Genomic DNA, 22,701 nt, shown 5'->3' with positions numbered 1-22,701 from the left:
TTCGAGGTACGCTTTGCCTCTAACGTCGACGAAATAGTCTTTAGATATGTGGGATCTACGAAAAGTGAAAACACCTTCATGACCAAATCACTGACAGTAAATGTAGATACAGCAGTTACTGAATATTTAAAAGGGGAAGAGATGAAGCAATAAATGACAAAGTAAAGCTGGCACACAGTGCATTAATAACTAATGGACACCTTCCAATGACTAATAGGCTTCCCGTTGTAATGAAAGTGTCGCTGCAAATCAGCGGTTGTCCAAGGTTATTATTATTTATAAATATTTGATGTATTAACTACAAAGGAGCACGTCTTATACAACAACTTTTTGACCCATGTAGAAAAGAACAATGGAACGGACGAACAAACATATATCCGACTATTCCTTGGGGGCAGACTTGAACTTCTTTTTCGGAAATAAGCCTAGAGCTACCCGATGAGAAAACTGGAGGTTTTTAAACCGTTTTTTTCACCTCCATTTAAAAATCCTTCTTAATTCTCCACTCAAATGAATACTCCATACCAACTAGACTCTGCATTCCAACTCTTTTCATTAATTGCGTGAAAGATTATACGTAAGATTATAAAACATGATCAAATGCTACCGATAATATCAAACATAGTTTTAAGAAATGTGTGCTGTCTTGGAATCTGCAATGAGTGCTCTTAAATGGCGTTTTTGACCACTGCAATCACACAGTGTATAGTGTCTTAAAAAGTTATTGACTTACCTTGTATTTGCATTACAGATACAAATTGTCAATGTCGAGCGGTACTTGACCTAAAGAGAACCGTGAATTTATGAAAATTAGTTCCACTCTTTTTGTTAAAAATAAAATAATATTTTCACTTTTTTCATATTTGGAACAATGGTAGCTATCTGATTTGAAATAAAGTAATTTTATGTTTAGCATGTTAACCATTACATTGTAGCCTAGTTATGTAAAAAATAAAAATACATAATCTTAGTGCAGTTCAGTACAAACACAACTCTGACTTCTCACAATTGATCCACAAAGGAAAGTATTCTCCAGATATTTAACAGATGAATATCATTACACTGTATAGTGGAAGTTACACCTTTAACTAATAGGATGCTAACTGGGCTGGCCACTAAAATGCACCAAATGCCCCACAGCCGAAACGTTGTGTTTCCTTTCTTCTCTTTTCAGCATGGAATAAACCTTTACTTGTTCCACTTAAATGCATGAAGCTTTTTTTAAATTAGTTTTGAACATCGCCAGGTACACGGTCTTTTAGTTAGGAATTTATTACTTATTGTACTTTTTTTAAAACGGGAACCAACATTTTACAGCTCACCTTCCCAGGTAAAACAAACTCTCAGTCCTGTGACGTCATAACCAAGCGCCGGAGTAGGAGGCATGTGTTTTGTGTCCCTAATGCTGACGTTTTGAATGAGGAAGTGTATGAAAGAAAGACGTGTAGTGGTACAATGAGCTGTATCTGCAATCGAGACGAAGTAACGTTTTGAAATAATTTAACCCGTAATGGAGAACTGGAGCCTTATATCGCTTTGTGTTCTGTTGGCTCTGACGGCGAGATGGGCAGTCTCTTTGAGCTCATATTCAGGTTGTAACGATAATCTCGGCAGTTAAAGCTCCGATTTGTATATATCTTTTAATTTTTAAAGTTGTTTCTTGAAGTATGTTCACATTTATTCTGCTATTTTATGTGACGATGCAAGCAAAACTATGCAAAACGCTCCACGTTTTAGTTCTGTGTTTAATAGATGCATTTCTTTGGATGTGAATGAATGGAAACGTGTTTTACTAACAGTTTGGAAGTGCTTAGTGTTCTGACGTGTTTGCTGCATACGTGGTCATGCCAAATTTGCCGATTATTGCAGATTAACGAGACACTTTTGTCCATTGCTTTGAGAATTTAACTTAATTGAGGAATCTGGTTGTATTACTCTTCTACACTTATCTGGAAAACAAGAGTCTAGGGAGCCCTGGGGTCTCTACAGCGTAGGACGTCCCTTAAAAAAAGAAAACATTGCATGTCCCCTTCTTGCAAATCAACAGTCTCCCGTAGTGCACAGTGTTAAGACATAGAGATGTGTTAAAAGGTGTTGCCTGAAAGGGTACGCTTGTGTTGGAGTGGTGTTTGCTTGCTAGAAATCACCTGGAATGTAAATGTGTTTTGCCTGTTGCAAGAAGGAAGGTGCATGAAGAAACTTTTCATGCGTTCTTGTAGGTGCAGGCAAGCCACCAATGTTTGGGGACTATGAAGCTCAGAGACACTGGCAAGAATTGACCTATAATCTTCCTGTTCAGCAATGGTTTGTAATTGTTTGTGCAATATGAATAAGTTGATGGATAAAAGGAGCAATACACTCTGCCTCTGGGTGTCTTTCACCAATATATCTGTGTTTTGGAATTTGAACAGTCTTGATAAAAAAAAAAAAGAGGCAACTTTCCCTTTGAGTAATTCCCTTTCAGGAACTTGTACATAATCAATCTGATTTTGCCACATTTCAGACTTGGAGATGGCCCTCAAATGTTTTGCATTATATAAGTCACAAATTTATTTTTAAAAAGTCCTAGGAGCATAACAGTAACACTCTTCACTTTCAGTGTTGCAATGTTTTCAGGTCAGAATTGCATCTAGACTATGGGCACAGTAGTTAATTGCAGTTACCAGCTTTGATATTATTTTTGGATTCGAAAGACTGTTTTTGTGATTCATGATCTAAGAATATATAACTCTTCAGTTTCCTCTGTGTGTTCTCAATTGAGGTACTTCAATACCAGTGACAACAACCTCCTCTACTGGGGTCTTGATTATCCACCTCTAACAGCTTACCACAGTCTTCTCTGTGCTCACGTGTGAGTCTCTCTTTTCTCCTACAAAAATGAACATGGTTTAGACCGATAACTCCAGCACAAGTAAGTGTGCATTTCAGGAGTTGTGGTGTAATGCGTTTCAGGTACTGATGTTTATTTGAGAACATGATTTACAGTTTACCATATATTTTGTTTTTAGTAACATTTTATTGAAGTGTCTGCCTGCAAAAATGTCTGAGCCTTTTTGTTTCCCCACAGAGTATTCTTTTTAGTAATTTGGCCAAATGATTTAACATGAGAAATGGGCCAAGCGAATTACTCCAACGGGGTGTGCTCTTTTATTTTTACCTAAACCTTCTTCCTAGGTGCCACAAGCCTCCAGATATTTCCCTGTGATGCAGCAGAAACACTTTTGAAATGGATTTTATATGGTTTCTTTTTGCAGAGCTCGGTTAATAAATCCAGACTGGATTGCCTTGCACACATCACGAGGTTACGAAAGCATCACTCACAAGTTATACATGCGAGCCACAGGTAAGGGTTATTAGCATGAGCCATTTATGGAATTGACAAAAGGAATCCCATAATCCCCTTTTTTAATGAGCAATTACTCATGTGATGCAAAACGGTCAAACTGAGTATGCATATGTATGATATATAGTTCAGGTAGGTAGCTGCGTCAGCATGCGTAGGCTGCAAAGGAACAAGTAAGAGGTTTATTCCATGCTGTAAAGATAAGAAAGAAAATACAACGTTGTGTTTTCTTTCTTCTCTTTTCAGCATGGAATAAACCTATTACTTGTTCCTTTGTATGATATATAGCTTTCAAATATTTGAAGAATGGCGCATTTATGCAAGAGCCTGGAATTTTCATGCTCAGTAAATGCTGTAACTACATAGAAAAAAAACGTTGGCTGTAAATTAACACTGTTTTGTTTCATTCAGTTCTGGTTGCCGACATCTTAATATACATTCCAGTAGTCCTTCTGTACTGTTTCTGTTTGAGTGAAGGGTCTACAAAAAAGAAGGTATGGGATTTTCCTTTCAAAGAAATGCCTTACCCACATATTCCAATTTGAGATAATTTCATCATCGTCTTATTCTCCTTTCAGGTTTCTACAATGCTGTGCATCTTGCTGTATCCAGGAATGATTTTAATTGATTATGGACATTTTCAGTATCCTTGGACGCAGGAAAAAATACATTTTTGCTCATGAAAAGGATGACCACATTTAGTATTACTTGCCTCAATTATCTTTCGTCAGTCGCACCGGGAAAGTATGAGTTAATGTACTTTTGTTTTTGAAGTATAATTTCCTTAACAACTGCACACATATAACTGTGTGAGTCTGGGTTTGGCCCTCTGGGGAGTGCTGGGCCTGGGGCAGGGCTGGGATTTGTTTGGCTCCTTCGCGTTCAGCTTGGCTCTGAACTACAAGCAAATGGAGCTATATCACGCATTGCCATTTTTCTGCTATCTCCTTGGGAAGTGTACTAAGCAGGGTCTGACAGGCAAAGGGTAAGTCAAAGCACTGTGTGTATTTCCGTTTTCACCCACAATAGTGTACTGCAATTCAAACAGATGAATATAGCAGGCTCTACATATCTTCTACATACATTAGTTACAGAAATAGGGTTTGGCACTCTCCAGCTTCAGCAATGCTAGTCACTTAGCTGGGAAGCATCATGGGAGCTTTGTTAAACTCAACTTATTTGACAGTGACAATCTCTTCTGTGTTTATTGAACTCTTGTTCACCCCAGCAGCTCAGAGAACTGAATGGCTTCTTCTTGTTTGTGATCGATCTGATGTTTTGAAAGGGCTGTTAAGATTTGAGATAGAAAAAAAACAGTTTAGATGTCATCTTCATCTGCCATAAGGCATTTTGAAATCTAAGCTTGTTTGTGTTTTAACCAGCCTTTATCATTACGGTATCTAAATTATACACAATTACTCAGTTTATCAAGGCAATGAATAGTACCTTTGAGCGCTATACTAATCTTAATTGAAGATGTTGTATTTTAATGTGTGTGATCAATCCTGTGACTGTCCAGAATTACATCACAACCCTGTTACTGCACACCATAATGTTGAACCTTCTAACAATTCAAAACCATACAGTGGTACTAATAAATGCTTGTATGATGTGCATTTCAATGCATCAAATGCATTTCATTAGGACAGGGACACAGGTCAGCTACTGCTGAAGTACAACACCCATTTGGTGGCAGCCATTATGTGCTGGCGTCTGCCACCACACAACGGATCTGGTGATGAAGTGAGAAATTGCTTCTCTAATTGAATTAATGGAGAACTTTTGGGAGGCCAGATTGTGCAAGCCCACAGTGGAATTTAGCCAGGATGCCAGGGTTAGCAGGGTTAGTTCCTTATGAACAGTCACATGGAATCTTCAATGACCAAGCTGTCAGGATGTCAGTTAAATATGCCCTTCTTTGGATAAGACATACTACAGCACAGTGTTTATGTTCACCATGCAGGGACCATATTCTACTGCTGTGTTAATCCTGGTTCATAGGGAAGAGCACTAGCTATTGGTCTGCCAACACCACTCAAAATATAATGTACAGTACTAACACACTTATTCTTTTTATTTTGCAATTATATTGAATGGTTAAAAAAAAATACAGATTGGAGCCTGTGGTTGCTGGTAACAAATTATGCATTAGGGTAAATGTGCTATAACTTGCTTTGTATATGCAGTGGTGTACATTAATTTAATCTGCTGTAAAACCATGTCAATTGGAGACTAAATGTTTTGCACTAAGTAACAGAATATACAGTATGTACTATCCATTAAATCATGTTCCTGTAGTAAGCCATATAAAGTGAAGTGTCAAAGTTTAAGATTCCATTTTCTGCAATCACATCAGAAACAATGAGAAAAAGGAAATGTGCATAGATAACGAAAACAAGAAATTGCTTTTCAAGAGCACATGTACATTGCATGCTGGGCAGATATTCTTTCAGAGTATTTTTTGAAGCAGTAAAATTTAATGCTGTCACTAATGTCCTCACATTTGTTGATTTAGTAACAATGTACCAAGGGCATTTGGTGGCAAATGTATCAGTGGATTAGATTGCTTGCAGCAGAAATGTGCAGATGACACACAAGCTATGCAGGAGTTCTTCAGCTATTCCTGTTTGAACGACTTCATGAGAACACGCATTGACTAGTGGGATAGGCTGTGCTTCAAGAAAATGTTTTAATGGAGAATATAAAATGACATGGCCCAAGTGGCATTTTTCAAGATCTCAGCATTTGCAGAGTAATTTAATCTACTTCATTTGGTTTGAACTGGTTTGATCTGAATCCATCTTTCTAACACATCTTTCAATTATGCAGCTATTGTGATCAATTTCTTGTGCATTGTCTTCATTTATAAAATACATTTGGGTCTCTAAAACTGTTCAGCTTTCCTAAGGAGAAGTTTACCTTTGAATCAATGAATTGGTCAAATTTAAGGTATTTTGACATCCTGTACCCGTATGCTGTTGTGAACATTATTTCTGTAAGCGAATGTTTGTGTGCTGCAGATTGGTCCACCTGATGAAGATTGCAGTCACAGTGATAGGCTCCTTTGCTCTTTGCTGGCTGCCTTTCCTGTCAGACTCCCAGCAGATCTTTCAGGTTCTCCGTCGGCTCTTTCCTGTGGACCGAGGTCTGTTCGAGGTGAGCTCAAAGCACCAAGGTCACAAAGGAGAAAGGGACACATTTCTCTCGTCAACCTGTGTCAGAGTCTTTTTCCTTGTGGCTTTGTTCATGTCATCTTTCTCACTTCAAAATTCACCTTCCTCTTGCTTCCTTCTGCTGGTTTTAGTATGTTTTTTTTGCTGTCGTTTAAGTGGAAATAATTTGTCTTCTAGTTAAAAGGCTATGGAAAAAAATAGATTTCAAGACAAGTCTTTGTTGGATATCAATCCACATAATTTATTGGGTGGGCATCTCATCACTTCATTGAGATCCGTACATAAGCAGTGTTTTGTTGCCAGGACGGCACTGTGTGGGTCTGTGAGAGATGATTTAAAAACTTTGGCAGCGGTACCTGTCCTTGAAAACCCTATACAGAATGTGAGCCAGCGCTATGAAGCAAAGCATCCAGTGTATGTTCACATCTGAAAAAATGTAAACCATGCGTGGCAAAATGAAGAATTAAGATGCATCTGAACTGGAACTGGAAAGTGAAAGTGTAAAATAAATTCAGTTGTACTTGAAGCCACCAAAAAAGAGGTTGTGTTCTTCAAACATCTCCCCCGCCCCCCCCCCCCCCCAAAAAAAAATGTAATTGAGAACCTATTAAAAAATAATAAGTAGATGACATAAGTCTTTATTTATGGAATATAAATACAAAATAACAGGGCATGAGTGACTTTATAATAGAGCTGGAATGCAAGTGGCTCGATTGGATGTCAGACTGAACTAATTGTGAAATTGTACACGTAAGCAGGCCTGAGTAAGTTTATACTGAGGCGCCTGTAGAACATTCTCTGTCTCCAGTTCCCTTTTACGAAAATGGCAACAAATGCTGATGGCTGTAAGATTCTTCGCTGGCTTATAGGTGAGGTGCCTTACACATTTGCCTCTGTGGCCTAACCCAGTCTTCATGTGTTCCTTTCAGCAGATTCAAGGAGCATTCTTCCTGTTATTTCGAGTGGGTTGGTAGCGAAGCTGTTGGTTAGCTAGCCTGCGAGCAATAATGTTCACACAGCTGTGATTTGAACAGCTGTGTTTGAGAAGAGTGTACAGTATCATGGCCACGATAGCCAAGGCTGTCAGTTTAATATCAAATTTGATCCAAGCACAACTGCTAAAGTCTTCAAGCCTTTTATAAATCGCATTGCACTTCTTCATTCACCACAACCAAAAAAGGGAGGAAAATGCTTGTGTTTTGGAATCATTTTAACAGCAAGAACTTTGAGGTTGTATTGAGTGTCAGCTTGCCTTTTAATATTGTTCTTCTAGATGGTTTGCTTCCAGAGTGTATTTCTGGTGCGCGGAAATAGAGCTAATCTGATTAGCTGGATATGCTTAACCCACTGTCCTTTACGTTTACAAATAAGCACATACTTTTTTTACCTCCCTTGTGTTCGATTGACAGGAAAATTTATTGCAATATAAATTCTTCAGTGTGACCCCTCCCATAAAACAGAACCACAGAATGTCTCTGGAATTTTCATTGCACATTCATTTGGGAAGTGATTACAAACCAGCATACTACTTTTATTTTAAACCGCTAACTACTTTAAAATAGCTTTATGTTCTGTGTATGTTTAATAATTCTAACTTGTGGATGTTTTGTAATTTAACGAGTCACTTTTTCTTAATCTTTTTGCCAAAAGTGTAATCAGAATAGTAACAATATAAGTATGGGTTTTGAGGATTGTGTATGAAAAATGATTCATTTTTTTGAGGATTTCTTTTAATGTAATTTTGTATGTTCGTTAGGATAAGGTGGCCAACACATGGTGCAGTCTGAGTGTTCTGATTAAGATAAAAAACTTGGTGTCTCCTCAATCACAGCTATATCTCAGGTAACCTTTTCCTTTTCCTTCTTTTAAACTTCTTTCTTAATCTTCTGCTCAATATCCTTGACAGAACATCTAAACTACTTGTACAAAATATAGTGCAGGGAGAGTAAGGCTAAGATATAATGACAGCTGAAAAGAGCTCCTGGTATCTGATCAACAGCTGGTAGGGACACTTTAACCAGAGTGCAGTTATTTTAAACTAAGCAAGGTGCTGCCGCATTAAGGGAAAAAAACATTTTAATACTTTATGGGATTTTATCTAGAGTGGTAAATATTTTCAATTTAGGTAGTCTAATCTCAAAGTTCTGTATCCAGCCAAGGTGTGAAGACTATAACTGAATTATACCTTTCTCCTTTCTTGGTTAAAGTGTCCTTGTGTGGGGATCTAAATTCAGAGGTTCTTTCAATCCATAATAGAGCTATTCTGCTAAATCTGATAATACTAAGGATTTAGAAGGCTCAGTTTACTGCCACATTAAAAATGTACAAATCATTAGTTTTTTTAAATAGGATAACTAACTACTTTAGTAAGATATGCAGGCAGATTGTTCTGTAGCTGGTCTAGGGATTAAAGGAAGGATAGATATCTTATGGATTATGGAAATATATGTATACTGTTTGACTTTTTGTCTGGCTCAGTCAGGGGCCGAGTCATGTTTAGTGCAGAATGTTATTGGATATGTACAGGTGCTTTTTGTCTCCTATATCTGCATCCATGAGTAAGAGTTCAAGTGTTCAGCACTTCAGGGCAGTTAAGAGCTTTGGTACATTCAAGGTGTTCTTCAAAACTCTGTAATTTACAGTAGTGAATTGCAGTCAACGACTAATTTCTCTGTTCTTTTTTCAGTTTTGCTGCCACTCTTCTCTTTCTTTTGCCCTCTTGTGTAAAATTGTTCATTGATCCTACATTCCGGGGATTCAAACTAGCACTGGTGAGTATTGTGATACTACTTAAAGTTTCTTTCATTTTTAGATAAATTTTGCTCTTCATATCCCAGTGCTTGAATAATAAAATAATTCATTCTTTTTTCAATTTTAGGTGAACTGCTCATTGGCATTTTTTCTATTTTCCTTTCAAGTTCATGAAAAGTCAATTCTTCTCCCTGCACTGTAAGTCCAAAAACTTTTGTTCCCTTTTGTGTGTGTCAACTAATGCTGGCGTCGAACTACACGACTTTTCCTAAGATTTTCAGTAGTAGCCTTAATTTACATAATCGTAAGAAAATCACAGCGAGATGTAGAGAGTCGCAGCACGCGCTCGTTACCCTCTGTTTGTAGTGTGACACCCTCAGTGACTCAGTCATAGCGCTCTTAACAGCCCCTATGACTCTCTGTGACTTGCTATGATAAAATCAAACTGGTTTGATTTTCTCGTAGCGAGTCACAAGTTGTAGGGGTTGGCTCTTGTGTCTGCGACAGTCAACAGCCAATGAGCACTCAACCGGAAGTACAATGCGGCTGCAAGGAAAGAAGGAAAGCGAGTGTTTTGGACTGCAAATGGAGGAGAGGCTCGTCGAACTTTGGAGCCAGCACAGATGTCTGTTTACTTTCGTGCCGTGCTTTTTCTCTTATTCCGGTGTGCTCCACGCTAATTGGCTGCCAAAATGAGGTGAATTCGCGGGACTTTCGTAGTGCAATATGAGATTTGGAACCGTGATGAAAAGTCGTGAGGGAATCGTGTAATTAGTCACCCCCTGCGATTCCAAGTCATATAATTGACACCCTCTAGGACAGAAAAGGCAGCAAATTTCAGCAACTGCAGTCATTAAATTTAACATGCTCTCTGACTAGAAGTCGTGAAGAGTCATGTAGTGTGACGCCGGCTTAAATACACAGTGGATTTTGTGAAAAAAAAACCCACGGGAAACAACAGTTTGTTTAATGGATTTGATGAACAATGCATTAACCAAAAAGCCTACATGAACCAAGCTTCCAATATCCATCTTAAGGGTACATGTTCAAGTTTGGGCCTGTCCTTGAATCTTTATTCAGAGTCTGAAACGCTCCTCAGATGGACTTAAGCCATTGAGTTCCCGAATATAGACTACACATTACACTATAAGCATCCTTATCTTTACTTTTTAGGCAAACTAAGTTTACCTTTAAATAACAGCTCTAGTTAGAAGTGGAGCCAAATGGAAATGGCTGACCAAAAGTCATACTTGACTTTTTTCTTAAATTAGGGATATTCATTGTTTACAGCACAGTGTATAAAAAGAGAGAGCAGCTGTATGCTTAGTTCTTACAGCATGGATTTTGTTACAGATTTTACTTATCTATTAATCTAGATTATCCAGATTGTTGCTTTATTAACTATTGAGTTATGTCTTGCACCTGTTTAAAAATCAATCAGTAATGCGTGTTCCTGGATTTGGAAAGAATGCATTTCAGCAGCAAAGTATGTTGTTTGAATAGGATCAATTATGAAGCTGTTGGAATGGGTGTAACAAGATCAGGAAAGCAAGACCTATAATTACTTGATCAGTGTAATATGGAACCTGGCTCAATGAAGTATGCAATCCTATCAGTAAAATACATATTTAATCTTGATTGAAATAGCTTGGCCTTGAGCTGTAATGGTTATATATTTTTAATTATCCATTCAGTGTGAAGCAATTTCCACGTTATTAAATTTAATTTGTCTGTTATTGGTATTTTACACGCCACCAATAGATATTAACGGTCAGTACTACTGCAGTTTGGCCTTAATATAATTTTTAATGCACAAGATTGTTTATTTTTTTTAGGCCAGTTTGCTTATTAATCAGTGAACTTCCATTCATGACCACCTGGTTCTTACAAGTAACTACATTCAGGTATGTTTTTGGAAATGTTTTTGCAAAGCCTCCCATTTTACTAAATTATGTGATAAAATGTGTCGTTTGAATGTAAAAATTGGTACTTTTGTCTCTGTAAACACTGATATTGATTTAAGTGTATTTATATTTCTTTTGTAATAAAATATTTGTAATTAGAGATTTAAGAAATCACAATCACAGTAAGTTAGTTCAGTTCAACAATGCTAACTTTTGTCAGCTGGTAAATTCTTACAGCACATATTATTGTTCAGCACATATTATTATGAGGATGTTACAGGATTATGTGTCCTAGGGTAAAAAAGGACCTTTTTAACTACTGGTAACTAATTGTAAACTATGGATTGAATGTTCCTCACAGCCAGAGAAATTTCACTCAATCATTTTTTAAACCTGTAAAATGAAATTACATTTATGAGTTTAAGTGTTTTTTTTTATTTTTACTCTGTACACCTAATTCATTAGTAACCTAAGGGTTGCATTGAATGTGGAATGGGATACAGTCTCATACATTTCTTTTTCATTTGTGTATTGAGTGAAAATCTAGCATTGTGTATAGCCATGCGTGTTTCCGATATCAAGTACTGTCAACAGCTGTCAAAGCCATCCTTTGTATATTTAATTACATGTCCATGTATTTTTAAAACTTTTTTATCCTATTCATAACTTATATTTCTCTTCTGTTTTTACAGTATGCTCCCTCTTCTCCTTAAGGATGGCTTGCTTTTACCATACATTGTTACAAGCCTGGCGTTCCTTTTAATCTGCATGTCTCCGTTACCTGTGCTGGAACGTGCTTCTGAAGAAGACATGAAACTGAGATCACTCTTCCAGCGGATAACATCTGTACCATGGCTAAACACTTCATTACTTGCTAAGTCTGGAGTAAGTAAAATTTCTGTTATTGCATTTATATTTTTATGTACACCTGGTTTCTAGAACACTACTGAGGATAGTCATTTAATGGGTAGCACAACTATTCCATTCATATTCAGTAACTGTTTAGTCCAATACTGCTGAACCCAGCAGACGGTGGGTACAAGGCAGTAAACTGTAATGGACAGGCATGCAGGCTGGGTACATGAGCACAGAGATGCACACACAAGGGGAGACAATTTGGAGAAGCCAATTAACCCAGATGGTATGTCTTTGGACTTTGAGAGGAAACTGGAGCACCTGGCGAAAAAAATCAACAAGGCCACATGGAGAACGTATAAGCTTTCAAACCCAGGACTTGAAAGCCAGGAGGCAGCAAACTAACTCACCATGTCGCCCCTTAACGAGACAGATGTACATTTATTTTACTTTTATCAGTTAATATCAGTATAGAAAAGGAGCCAGCACTGATTTCAGGATGTGCAGTTTCGTAACGGCATTGAGGCCCATGAACACTAAATCGCACAATACTACTACTGCAGTTGTAGAAATACATAGCCACCATATAAAAATCTATTAATTTGAATTTAGCACCGTGGTGTTTGTGTAGGTGACTTGGCAAAAGAAAAAAAATATCAAGTAAAAACATCCCTCTTTAGTGTTTTAATGGACACTGTGCATTTTTTCTCCATGAGCTCTACTCCCAAATAAGTCATGTTGGAGACTAGGAGAGATAGCTTTATATAGTGGGAGTCATTAACAGGTTCGCCTAAGAATATTTACACAAGGGGCATAAAGAGGCTATGTGGTGTGTATAGTGTTTCATTAGCGGCTGGAACAGTTCTTGTCACTTACTTTAGTGATCCTTTGGTTTGCTCCTAAATAGACATGTTAATGTTGAAAGTACTGCAGCATGTGCTGTTTTCCTTCTTGTCCAAGCTAAAATAAATGTTGGCTGCAGGGCTGTTACAAATGTTCTTGTGATGTTTTAACTTCTAAATTAAATTCTTGATCTTATTTTACAGTTTGTTCTTTCTGTTCTCTCCATGGCCGTCTTGAGTTTTATGAGCGCAGCACTGAGCCCCCCAGCAAAACTGCCCGATTTGTTTCCCGTTATGGTGTCTCTCTGCTCATATGTACACTTTGTGGGATTTTTGATATATTTCAATATGACTCACCTGATGGAATCACCCAGTAAAAAGAACCAGAAGAAGAAAAACTGAACTCTTTTACTAAGAATGTGGTCTGGGCAGAGGACCAACCTGGTTTGAGAATCTCCAGAATGGGAATTCTTCAGATAAGCTGAGCCTAACATTTTCATGATGGGTAAGAGTTTTAACTTCCAAAAGGGATTAGATTTACAGAGAACAACTGCTTTAAGGTTCAAGCAGATACATAAATAATGTGGACATTCGTCTCTGTTGAAAAAATATTCAATTTTATTAAAATACTGTTTTACAATTAGTGTTCATTTTTTCTATTGTCATAAAAAACAGCTGGGTCTGCAAAACATTTGACGTGTTTTTACGGTTTTGAAAAAGACTACATATTCTATTTTTAAATTTACATCTCAATTCCTTATTTATATAATTTCTTCAAAAGCACTTAAAATAATTTTGCTTTTTGCTCACTATGAATTTGTCAGATACAGTATACCTACACTACGTTTAGATAATGATTTATAAATAATATGCTCTAAATGCATTAATATCATAAGATTGCAGCTGTACAAAATTAAAAAAAAAACAGTGCCTTGTGGTAAATTACTTTTGTGAACATGTCATAAAGCTAAAATACCAGGGAAAAGTATGAGCAATCATTTTTTCTGCAAGTTAACGACTGGCATTAAAAAAAAATCCATTACAACTATAAATGTTATCAGGTCACAAAGGAGCCCATGTACGTTCATCTGCTTCTACCCTCCAGTTATTCTGTGGGTTTTAAAATTGCAGAGAACACAGACTAGGGCAGTGCAGTGGGATTCAGTGTCCTTAACTGCTTTGGAAAACTGCATACGTGGAATTGTGACCCACAGCAAAGGAGGAATTCAAGAGGAAAGATGTCAGCAGAGCGAGGAAGCTTTACTTTCCACTGTAAATGAATGGCAAGAGGTTAGTGTTGGTCACTAAAGGGATGACTCTAGTTTCCAGTCGCAGCTTGCTTTCGCCTTGTCACATTCACAAGGGATGCCTGGCAGAGTTTTTGTGCCTCCAGCCTGCTATATAAAAACATTAGTTTTGATTATGGATGTATCTGCTTTGTCCTTCAGATGGCCTCTAAGGGTGATAAAGTGAGAGTTATATGATCTACCTTGGGCAGAAATAGGAAATGTTTCTGTGCAAGACCAGCTGTTGCATAGGTCCGGCGGCTGCACCCCACAAGCACTCCAAAAACGTTTTACCACACACTTTGCTGCAGCTTGGTACGACTAACATCCCCTTTCAAATTGCTCAATAATTTAATCCAGTTACTGCCTAATTAAAAACCTTTATACTTAAGATCCTCATTTTGATTGTTTTTCCAGACCTGCTAAAATTGACACTTGTTCTACTGTCTGACGCAGTCTTGTATACATACTGTATGTAATACTATACATTTAAATTAAGAAGCAATACACCATTCCCTCTTCATTGTTCTGTAAGCTGTAAAAAAAAATGAAAGGCATAAACATTAATCACACTCACACGTAATATATTTGATCATTTCCAACCCGTATACAGTCTAAATAGCACATTTTCAGAAATAAAATAAGAGGCAATGTTTTAATCATAGCCTCTTGCCTTTTCCAGCATATATGAAAACATTTATATATATATGAAAAGTACTAAAAAACCAATATTGTACCTAGTAACATTTTTAAGGTATTATTTGTTTTTTGTACCTACATTTACATAAATAGATTAAATCACTACTGGAAATTATGGCCAAAAGCGAAGATAAAACAACTGAGTTTAAAAAGAAGTATTTTTTTAGAATGTTTATGCAAATTACCAAAAGAATTACCTTAATTCATGACTGATTTTAGGAAATCATAGGAGCTGCCATGCTGAATAGAATCTGTGAAATAATCAGAATAATCCCTCATTAAAATCACACCAACATGATTTTAGAATCATTCTTGTTTTGAAGCGTAGCAATGAAATGAATTTCCAAGTAGTATTTTTCAAGGGAAGTTTGTTTTGATTTCCATTTCCACTAGAAGTGTTGCCTCAATATGCATACATATAGTTTTATTATTATTATAAGAACAATTTAAATTCAGACTGCCAGTATTTGTTTAATAAAACCAATTTCATCATTTAGCACATAATGCATTCAAATGTCATATTACATAAAAGACTTCCAGGTTAAATGTTTAAACAAAAACCTGAAGAATAATACTGAATTTAGAGACAGCTATGACCATGGGAACACTCCAGTGAAAGGAGACATCTTTAAACAAATGGTTGTAGGAGATTGGAAAAAGTCTATTCAGGCATCCTGTCTTCTTGCGAGAAACTGCTGGATAAGATTTTGGATCAATTAGTTACTAAAATCCAAATGAGTTAGACAGGCTGCTTCCTCTCATTTTCAAACTTTAAAAATAAAATACAGAAAAATTAATGTTATTCTATCGGTATTCAATCATGCATCATAACTCTCTGACATTAAAAAGTAATTGCTGATCCTTCCTGTTCAAAAGTGGTTTTATATTTAATTACTAATTGCAGATATGTTCAATCGTTAAAAATGAACCAAACAAGTAAATTCTTTCAATCCAATGTAATTGGTTTACTAGATATTTGATCCTCTGCTAAACCACTGTGAAAAAAATCCAATTTGTTTTATTACATTTTAAGGAATCTTTCTTTAATACAGCCTATTAAAGCTGCCATACAAATCTCTCACTACATGCTCTTATCCATTAACTGATCAATTTTTATATTGCTGATGTGTCCCCTTTTCCCTCATTTTGTCATCTTAAAATTCATATTATATAGGATTTTCCTATGGAAAAATTGCAATAAAATTTGTAACTGCTGGCAAATGTGAATGAGTCAGTAACCACACATGACTAAAATCCTACAGAGAAAATAAAATTTGTTTCTGTAGTAAGCAGAACTGTTTAAATGTTATTTATTTTTATGCTCCAAAGAAAATATATTGTGAAGTGCAACATTGATTTAGCACATAACAATGTCTCTGTACAGGCCGTAGGTGAAAATTTATGAAACCTTTGCACAACTCCTTTAATTGAATTTTCCAAATCTCTCACCACACACAAATAATCAATACCTTCTGCAGAGAAACTTGCTCAGAATTATTACAGTCTTTCTTTTCAATTCTGTTGTCATCAGCACATACTAGGTACCTAGATATTTGTAATGCTTGGACAGCTCAGTAATTTATATCTACCAAAAGCCTAATTGCTCACAAAAGTGACTTTTCTAGAATGCTTACCAAACTTTTGTTAACCTAAAGTGCTTCTTTTAAAGAACACATACAGTTAGTTCACTGTAAGTATGTCTGGTACAGCAGACTTGATGTGTGTATTCTGCAGGTATACTGCTCTACTAATTATTTTCTTCTTCTTCATCTGTGTTATTATCGACTACCTAGGTACAGTAGGTCTGAATAGTTCATAGAGAAAATTCCAGTATCAGAAAAACATTGGAAAAAGTTGCTTAATTTCCCCCCCCCCCCAATTTGAACTATCTTTTCTACTAACTGAAGTCTCTTTAATTATACACAGATCTATTGCATGTTGATGTTTTTTTTTTTAATGTCTTGAAGGACAGAGCTGGCTGTTATATGCTCATTAACTCCTCCAGTAATATTACTGAGTTCTTGTCAAAAGGATTAAAAGGTCCATACAATTGTCATCAATGTTCATCTCTACCCTAAATCTGACTTTTTAAATTGATTTATTTAAAAATACACTTTATGCCACAAACTTGTGAGGTAACCATATATCACATGACAAATGTTCATACATACTGTTCATAAGATCATGCTTATAGGAAGTATTGTCTAAAAAGCATCAGCACATTCACAATGCATGTTTCAGGAAATCACAGACCACACAGATCACTGGCCTTATGCAGTAATATTAGCTTTAGAAACATACTGTAAATGGTTAGGTTACACTTCTCTCTTAAGTCAGTAAAAGGAGTTCAAGTCGTTCTCAGGAATTTTAAATAAACATTTTACACTGCGTAAGCTAATGTCTTGCAGACATGATAGGTTTTGGATTACAACTATCTGTCCAAATTTCACGCTTTAACAAATACTGTACTGTTTCCTTACACAGCCTTGAAAAACAATTTGTTTACTCTAAATGTAAGTCTCCAGGCAACAATGGCTCTATTCTCCATCCAAGTAATGGGAAAAATGATAAACGGATTCCTTAATAATGCAGGCTATTGACTGAAAAATGTTCTGTATTTTGTTGTTTTAAGTAGGTTGTTTATGCAAAATAAATAAATTTCATGCTTAACCATGTGATAAAAATGTGACATTCCATCTGGACTTAGCCACAAACAGCACATATTTTAAGGTTCTTGACTGTAACTAATTAAAACAATTTTGGAGTACCATATCTAAAAAAGCTAACAAAACTGAACTTCCAACAATCATTCCATTCAGTTTCTACAGATCTCCATTACGTGGTTGAATCACAAGTATAATTTGGCTGAAGGCATAGTGTGTGCCTGAAATAATTTTGTTAATGACCAATGCAGCAAGTAACAGACTTAGACTAGATTTATGTAAAAACAAAATGTTGTTTTTCCTCAAAATAATTGTTGTCCGGACACAGAGTTATATACATTCATTTAAAAAAAAATTACATTAAAAGTAAAAAAAATATATCTGTGCTAAATAAAAGTGTATTTTGATATTGAATGGTTTGGGTGTTTGTCTCGACTGTATCCTGTGCTTTGAAATCTAAACACATTTAAAAATATAAAGCTTAAGAAAAAGTTTTCATTTACTAACTACTTTTCTAAAAAAGAAAAGGTCAGAAAAAAATTAGAATTAATCTGAATTTATTATTTCTAATAGATGAGAAATGTTATCTTTTTGATATCATATCAAAACATTTCCTAAGTGCACAACAGCATTTTCTGTGACAATATTCAGTATCTTTTTACAGCTAAACAATTTCAGTGTGGTTTATTGTAGGTATTTCTGATAAAGATATTTCATATTTAATTAAAACAATATAAACTGTTTTGTTTTAAAATGACTGCTGCCTTTAAACTCACCCTAATCATATTCTTAGAAGCTGCAAAATGGAACAGTGTGTCTGTCCTGTGATCTTAAGGCCATTATTACCCCTGGAGGTTAGAAACCTAAAATACCTTCAGCAACCAATGAGTCAATTTTATGTGTTATTGGAAACAGCTATAAATGCAGAGATTAAAAAAAATGTTTGTATGTGATATACGCCACTGTTCCTTACTTTCTTATGTTTGCAAGCTATTTTTAAAAACAGTGTTGTTTAATTAGAAATGGTTATTTTACTTATGTCATACTTTGGCAAAGAAATTAAAAACATTTTTCTATTTCACTGCAAAAATCAAAATTGTAGTCAATTTTATAGAATGCAATTAAACATAAAAGCTCTGTAATCAAACATTTTAGTTTCACATCCTAAGGAGTAATCAATACTTGTGCAAAGTATGTGTCTAGTTTATGGAGAAAAGAAGCATTGAAAACATATTTCCAATCATGATCTTTTTTTGGAAGCAGGCAGCATTTGAAAATAAAGTAATATTTAGAAAATTTAAAAAATATTTAGGATGAACAAAGATAAACCACAAAGAGATCAGTACCTTTCAGCCTTGACAGGTGAATTCCATTCTTATTGAGATATTCTTCCATTTGGGCAACTGAAAAGAGATGTTTTTAATTTACAAAATGAATAACAAAAACAATTATACAGTCATATTTGGTGAAACATCATACTGTCATATGCACGGCATTAATTACACATTTGACATTGCTTGTATAAGGATTATATGAACATATGATTAAATTTTTAGCTTCTTAAAGTTATGAAATGAAAGTAAAATTGACAAAGTGATACTCACTCAGGTCCCTGTGTCTGTGGAGTTCAGCCTGTAGGTCTGCAGACTCTCTTGTGAAGAAACTTTCCAGCTCACAGCTGCCCTCTACAGGCTACACAAGAGACAAAAATGCAAAAACATCTCTTCTCCGGGTTCATTCACAGAGGTTTTCACTCAGTGGCAGGAATGTGTGCTATATAAATAGTCTAGTACCATTTTCTTCTTTGCCTTTCCTTTTTACATTACAGTTTCTCTCAGTTATAAATATGCCGCTGTTAATAAATCTAGAGCAGTTAATCGGGCCACCAAGATTATTGCAGATCCCTCCCACCCTGGTCATCCTTTATTTCAAAAGCTTCCCTTCCGGAAAATGTTTCAAGGCAATCAAAACCAAAACCAACAGACACCTGGACAGTTTGTTCCCAATGCCATATCCTTGCTAAACCAGCATCCTCCCCCAACAGCTCCCCATTTCAGCTGAAAAAAAACTTTGAACTATTATAACTGCTTAGCTCATACATCTTGTATATCTTGCGCTTAAGAACTGGCGCGTCTTCCCAACATGGTTACGTAGATGCATCTTACTCCTCAGACCATACTTTCGCACATTGTCTGGACTTGCCATGTGTTTTGCACATACTAAAATGCCTATTGTTCGTATATTTGCACTGTACTGTAAAATGTGAATGTGCCCATGTCCATATATGCTGTAATGTCTACATGTTCCATACCGTAAGTACATATTGTGACTGTGTTGTGACTCACCCATCTTTTGTATATTGTCTAATGTTACTATGTCAGTAATGTTAATGCTCTTTTTGCACCTGTGTGGGTTTTGTGTTGAGCAGGTTCCAAAAGTACCAGGGCAACTTCCTGTACCTGACACATACTGGCGAATAAAAGCGATTCTGATTCTGTTCATAAAGGAAGTTATCACTTCAGCCTCAAAAGGCCAAGCATTCTCATGTCTTTAAAATATGCTAGAGATCGTGATTACAAAAATATACTGATTAACAAAATCATAAATGCACTGTATAATGATTTAACACGTATATAATTTTGCCGATACTAGAAAATAAAGATATATAAAGGAAACAAATCTATTTATACACAGATGCAGAACTAGGACAATCTTAAAGAGCATAAAGAAATTTTGCTTTGCATAATTTTAGTCTTTTAACACTTTAGTTTGATGGATAAATTGATTAAAGGATGACACGGTGGCACAGTCGTTAGCCTTGCAGTCCTGGGGCCCTACATTAATTACAATTCCCATCTGTGTGGAGTTTGTATGTTCTCCCCATGTTTGCGCAGGTTTTCTCCTGGTAGGTTAACTGGCTTCTGGGACAAATGCCCCTGGTGAAAGTGCATGTTTGTGTCTGTGTGTCTGCCCTGAGATGGACTGGCTATCCCATCCTGGACACTAATTTGCATTGTGCCCCTTGCTTGCTGGGATAGGCTCCAGCTCCCCTACCACCCTGAAATGGATGAAAGCTTTTTTTAAAGGCATTTTCCTGCTTCTCATGATGCTAGCGAAACATGACAGTAATACGTACCAGTAGCATTTCCAGCTGTTCCCTAGCCTTGAGAAAATTCTTAGCTGATGCTTGCAATGCAGTTCTTAACCTGTTTAACATTCAAAAAAGCAAAAGCCATTTTAGACCTTTATCAATCTGATATTGCTGGATGAATACAAAGTATTGCCTCTTCGTGTATCTGCGTTTAGCATTTCTCGGTTGCATTTTGTGGGGGTGAAGATATTATCAGAACATTTCAAATATCATAGTCTCAAGCTAAATCACAACCTACGTTTCAGGAATATTCTAATGGACGAAAACTGTCTTTTTCAATTTCGATTGAAGAAGAATTTTTCTTCTTTGAAAAACCATATCCAATTGTTGTAGAGCCAAGTAAACTATTAAACACAAAAGGTTACTTAAATTAGTTTGTCCTATGCCCCAAATATAACAATTTGTTTGCCAGAGTCAGTAAATAAATTTAAATGGGGAAAAAAACATTTTTCAGCTGAGCATACACTAAACCAGACATTTTCCTTCTTGTTTACGTGAACATTTCCTGCTGCCAACAGAAATACAAACCTTTCTGTTTGTGTCACGGACATCTGTTTTTTTAAACAATCAGCAGTATTTCCATTGTTATCAGAAGAACCTGAATAAAAATGTATAATATTAGAAATGTTAATTGGCAAGCAGCACTACAAAACAGCAATACTGAATATTATTACTCAACAGTATGAGATATACAGATATAGACCAACTGCCTACAGATCAAGTACCAGGTCTTTCAAGCAAGGGTTTTGACTGAGAAAAATAGTACTCATTAGATAAACAGAATTATGTAGCATCAACTGTTCTAAATGAATTTTCTCTAACGTATTTCTTTCTTAAATCCATAACTACAACCTGCCATGCATTTACAATCATGACCATATACTGTACAGACTGAAAACATACACAATTGTCAAAAGCTTCGAATGTCTTTAAAATAGTCAGCTGAACTTGAACCAAACTACTGTACATCTTAAAAGAAGAATGTTAGCCTGCAACACCTTTTTTTTTCCCGGCAGACGTGGGACAGGGATGAGCTGGACTCATCTGACAGGTTCCTGTCGTGGGAGAAAACACTTTCCAGTAACCGGGCAAGCATTGTTTTTTAACTGGTGTTGTTCCATTCTGCTGGGGACAAGAGAACAAAAAAATACTTAGTCGAAGACAGCACACCGTTTCAAATGTCATACTTGTCTTGTGTTGCCTGCTCAGTGAATTCCCCAAACTAATATTTTTATTAATTCATTGATAGGCTGGATTCATTAAATTATATGTAATGCAAATAAGAGAAGTGAAATAATAACTCACTATTATCGGGTCTACTGTGAATTGTATGACTTTCAAGTGATTTATTTACAGATAGAAGGTGTATACAACACTTTAAAAAACAGCTTGCCTTTAATGTATTTAAGATCATTTTAAATTAAGAAGTGTAGGAATAATAAAGGGCATACTCACTTTTTCTATTTCGGGATCTTCCAGACGGAGTGATCTTTTAACCCTACATAGGTTAAAGAAAAAGAATACACTGCCATTGTATGTCTAAATGAAACAATGTGTCTAAATAAGCAGGTAAACATTTTTTTTTCAACAATAAGGTTTTTTTTAGAACTGTCAGGTTACGTTTCCTCCCTGTGAGCTTAACCAAGCACTACAGGCTGTAAAATCACTTTAATCTTAAAAAAACACACTAAAGCTAATTTAGTTACCTATTCGCGATACAATCTGTCTTAGAGACATGTGTATTAAAAGCAACAAAATCCAATTATTTTCGAAATAAAATACTCAATCAGGATAGTCCACTTCTAAAATGTATTTTCGAAACAAATTAAGACAAAAGGTCTCTAAATAAAATTCGATACACCTACGGTAGTTTAGATTTCATTTCAATTATATACGCTTTCCCCCGAAAAACGAGCCGTTTTTTCAAGTGTTTGGAAATTGGCGGGTTCCAACTTCATATGTTTCCGTCCGGAAACGTGAACTCAAATCACACATATAGGGATAACGTATTTTAGAAACTGACAAAAAATACAT

At 35.9% G+C, this 22,701-nt stretch overlaps 3 protein-coding genes across 4 annotated transcripts in view; 2 read left to right on the top strand and 1 right to left on the bottom strand.

Annotated features, from left to right (window-relative positions):
* The window catches only part of angptl3 (angiopoietin like 3), a 157,820-nt gene extending 154,322 nt beyond the window's left edge, over nt 1-3,498 (top strand). Inside the window, exon 5 of the mRNA XM_088598614.1 lies at nt 3,480-3,498. Coding sequence (XP_088454740.1) covers nt 3,480-3,483 — 4 coding nt within the window. The 3' untranslated portion in view covers nt 3,484-3,498. The remainder of the gene's footprint in view (nt 1-3,479) is intronic.
* Nucleotides 1,402-13,508, top strand: alg6 (ALG6 alpha-1,3-glucosyltransferase). The gene is made up of 14 exons (XM_088598612.1): nt 1,402-1,592; nt 2,220-2,304; nt 2,762-2,851; nt 3,255-3,343; nt 3,755-3,837; nt 3,922-3,986; nt 4,143-4,328; nt 6,364-6,499; nt 8,273-8,358; nt 9,203-9,287; nt 9,395-9,465; nt 11,103-11,171; nt 11,864-12,056; nt 13,073-13,508. Exons 1-14 carry the CDS (start codon nt 1,511-1,513, stop codon nt 13,268-13,270), a joined length of 1,518 nt encoding a protein of 505 aa, XP_088454738.1. The 5' UTR covers nt 1,402-1,510; the 3' UTR covers nt 13,271-13,508.
* Nucleotides 13,463-22,665, bottom strand: itgb3bp (integrin subunit beta 3 binding protein). Of its 2 annotated transcripts, none has more exons than XM_088598618.1 (9): nt 22,533-22,665; nt 22,123-22,165; nt 21,666-21,792; nt 21,196-21,265; nt 20,653-20,722; nt 19,121-19,208; nt 18,863-18,919; nt 15,051-15,104; nt 13,463-14,689 (listed from the first exon to the last, which is right to left on the bottom strand). In XM_088598618.1, the coding sequence occupies exons 1-8, from the start codon at nt 22,547-22,549 to the stop codon at nt 15,052-15,054; spliced, it is 525 nt and encodes a 174-aa protein (XP_088454744.1). In that variant the 5' UTR covers nt 22,550-22,665; the 3' UTR covers nt 13,463-14,689; nt 15,051. The 2 variants fall into 2 exon arrangements, with proteins under 2 accessions (XP_088454744.1, XP_088454745.1); XM_088598619.1 differs by having other exon boundaries at nt 21,666-21,789.
* Nucleotides 22,666-22,701: the final 36 nt, after the last annotated feature.

Source organism: Lepisosteus platostomus, chromosome 11, assembly GCF_059453375.1.
Source record: "Lepisosteus platostomus isolate fLepPlt1 chromosome 11, fLepPlt1.hap1, whole genome shotgun sequence".
Lineage (NCBI taxonomy): Eukaryota > Metazoa > Chordata > Actinopteri > Semionotiformes > Lepisosteidae > Lepisosteus > Lepisosteus platostomus.
The sequence above is the reverse complement of the archived record's forward strand: the minus strand, read 5'-3'. Positions and strand labels throughout refer to the sequence as shown.

Bases quoted from the DNA above. Each gene is read 5' to 3' on its own strand.
- itgb3bp (XM_088598618.1), bottom strand. The intron at 20,723-21,195 runs GTTTGTATTTCT...AATGTTAAACAG, and splicing joins TCCGTGACACAAACAGAAAG to GTTAAGAACTGCATTGCAAG. The intron at 18,920-19,120 runs GTGAGTATCACT...ATCTCTTTTCAG, and splicing joins CCACAGACACAGGGACCTGA to TTGCCCAAATGGAAGAATAT.
- alg6 (XM_088598612.1), top strand. From the start codon at position 1,511: ATGGAGAACTGGAGCCTTATATCGCTTTGTGTTCTGTTGGCTCTGACG. The intron at 4,329-6,363 runs GTAAGTCAAAGC...TGTGTGCTGCAG, and splicing joins CAGGGTCTGACAGGCAAAGG to ATTGGTCCACCTGATGAAGA. The intron at 12,057-13,072 runs GTAAGTAAAATT...CTTATTTTACAG, and splicing joins CATTACTTGCTAAGTCTGGA to TTTGTTCTTTCTGTTCTCTC.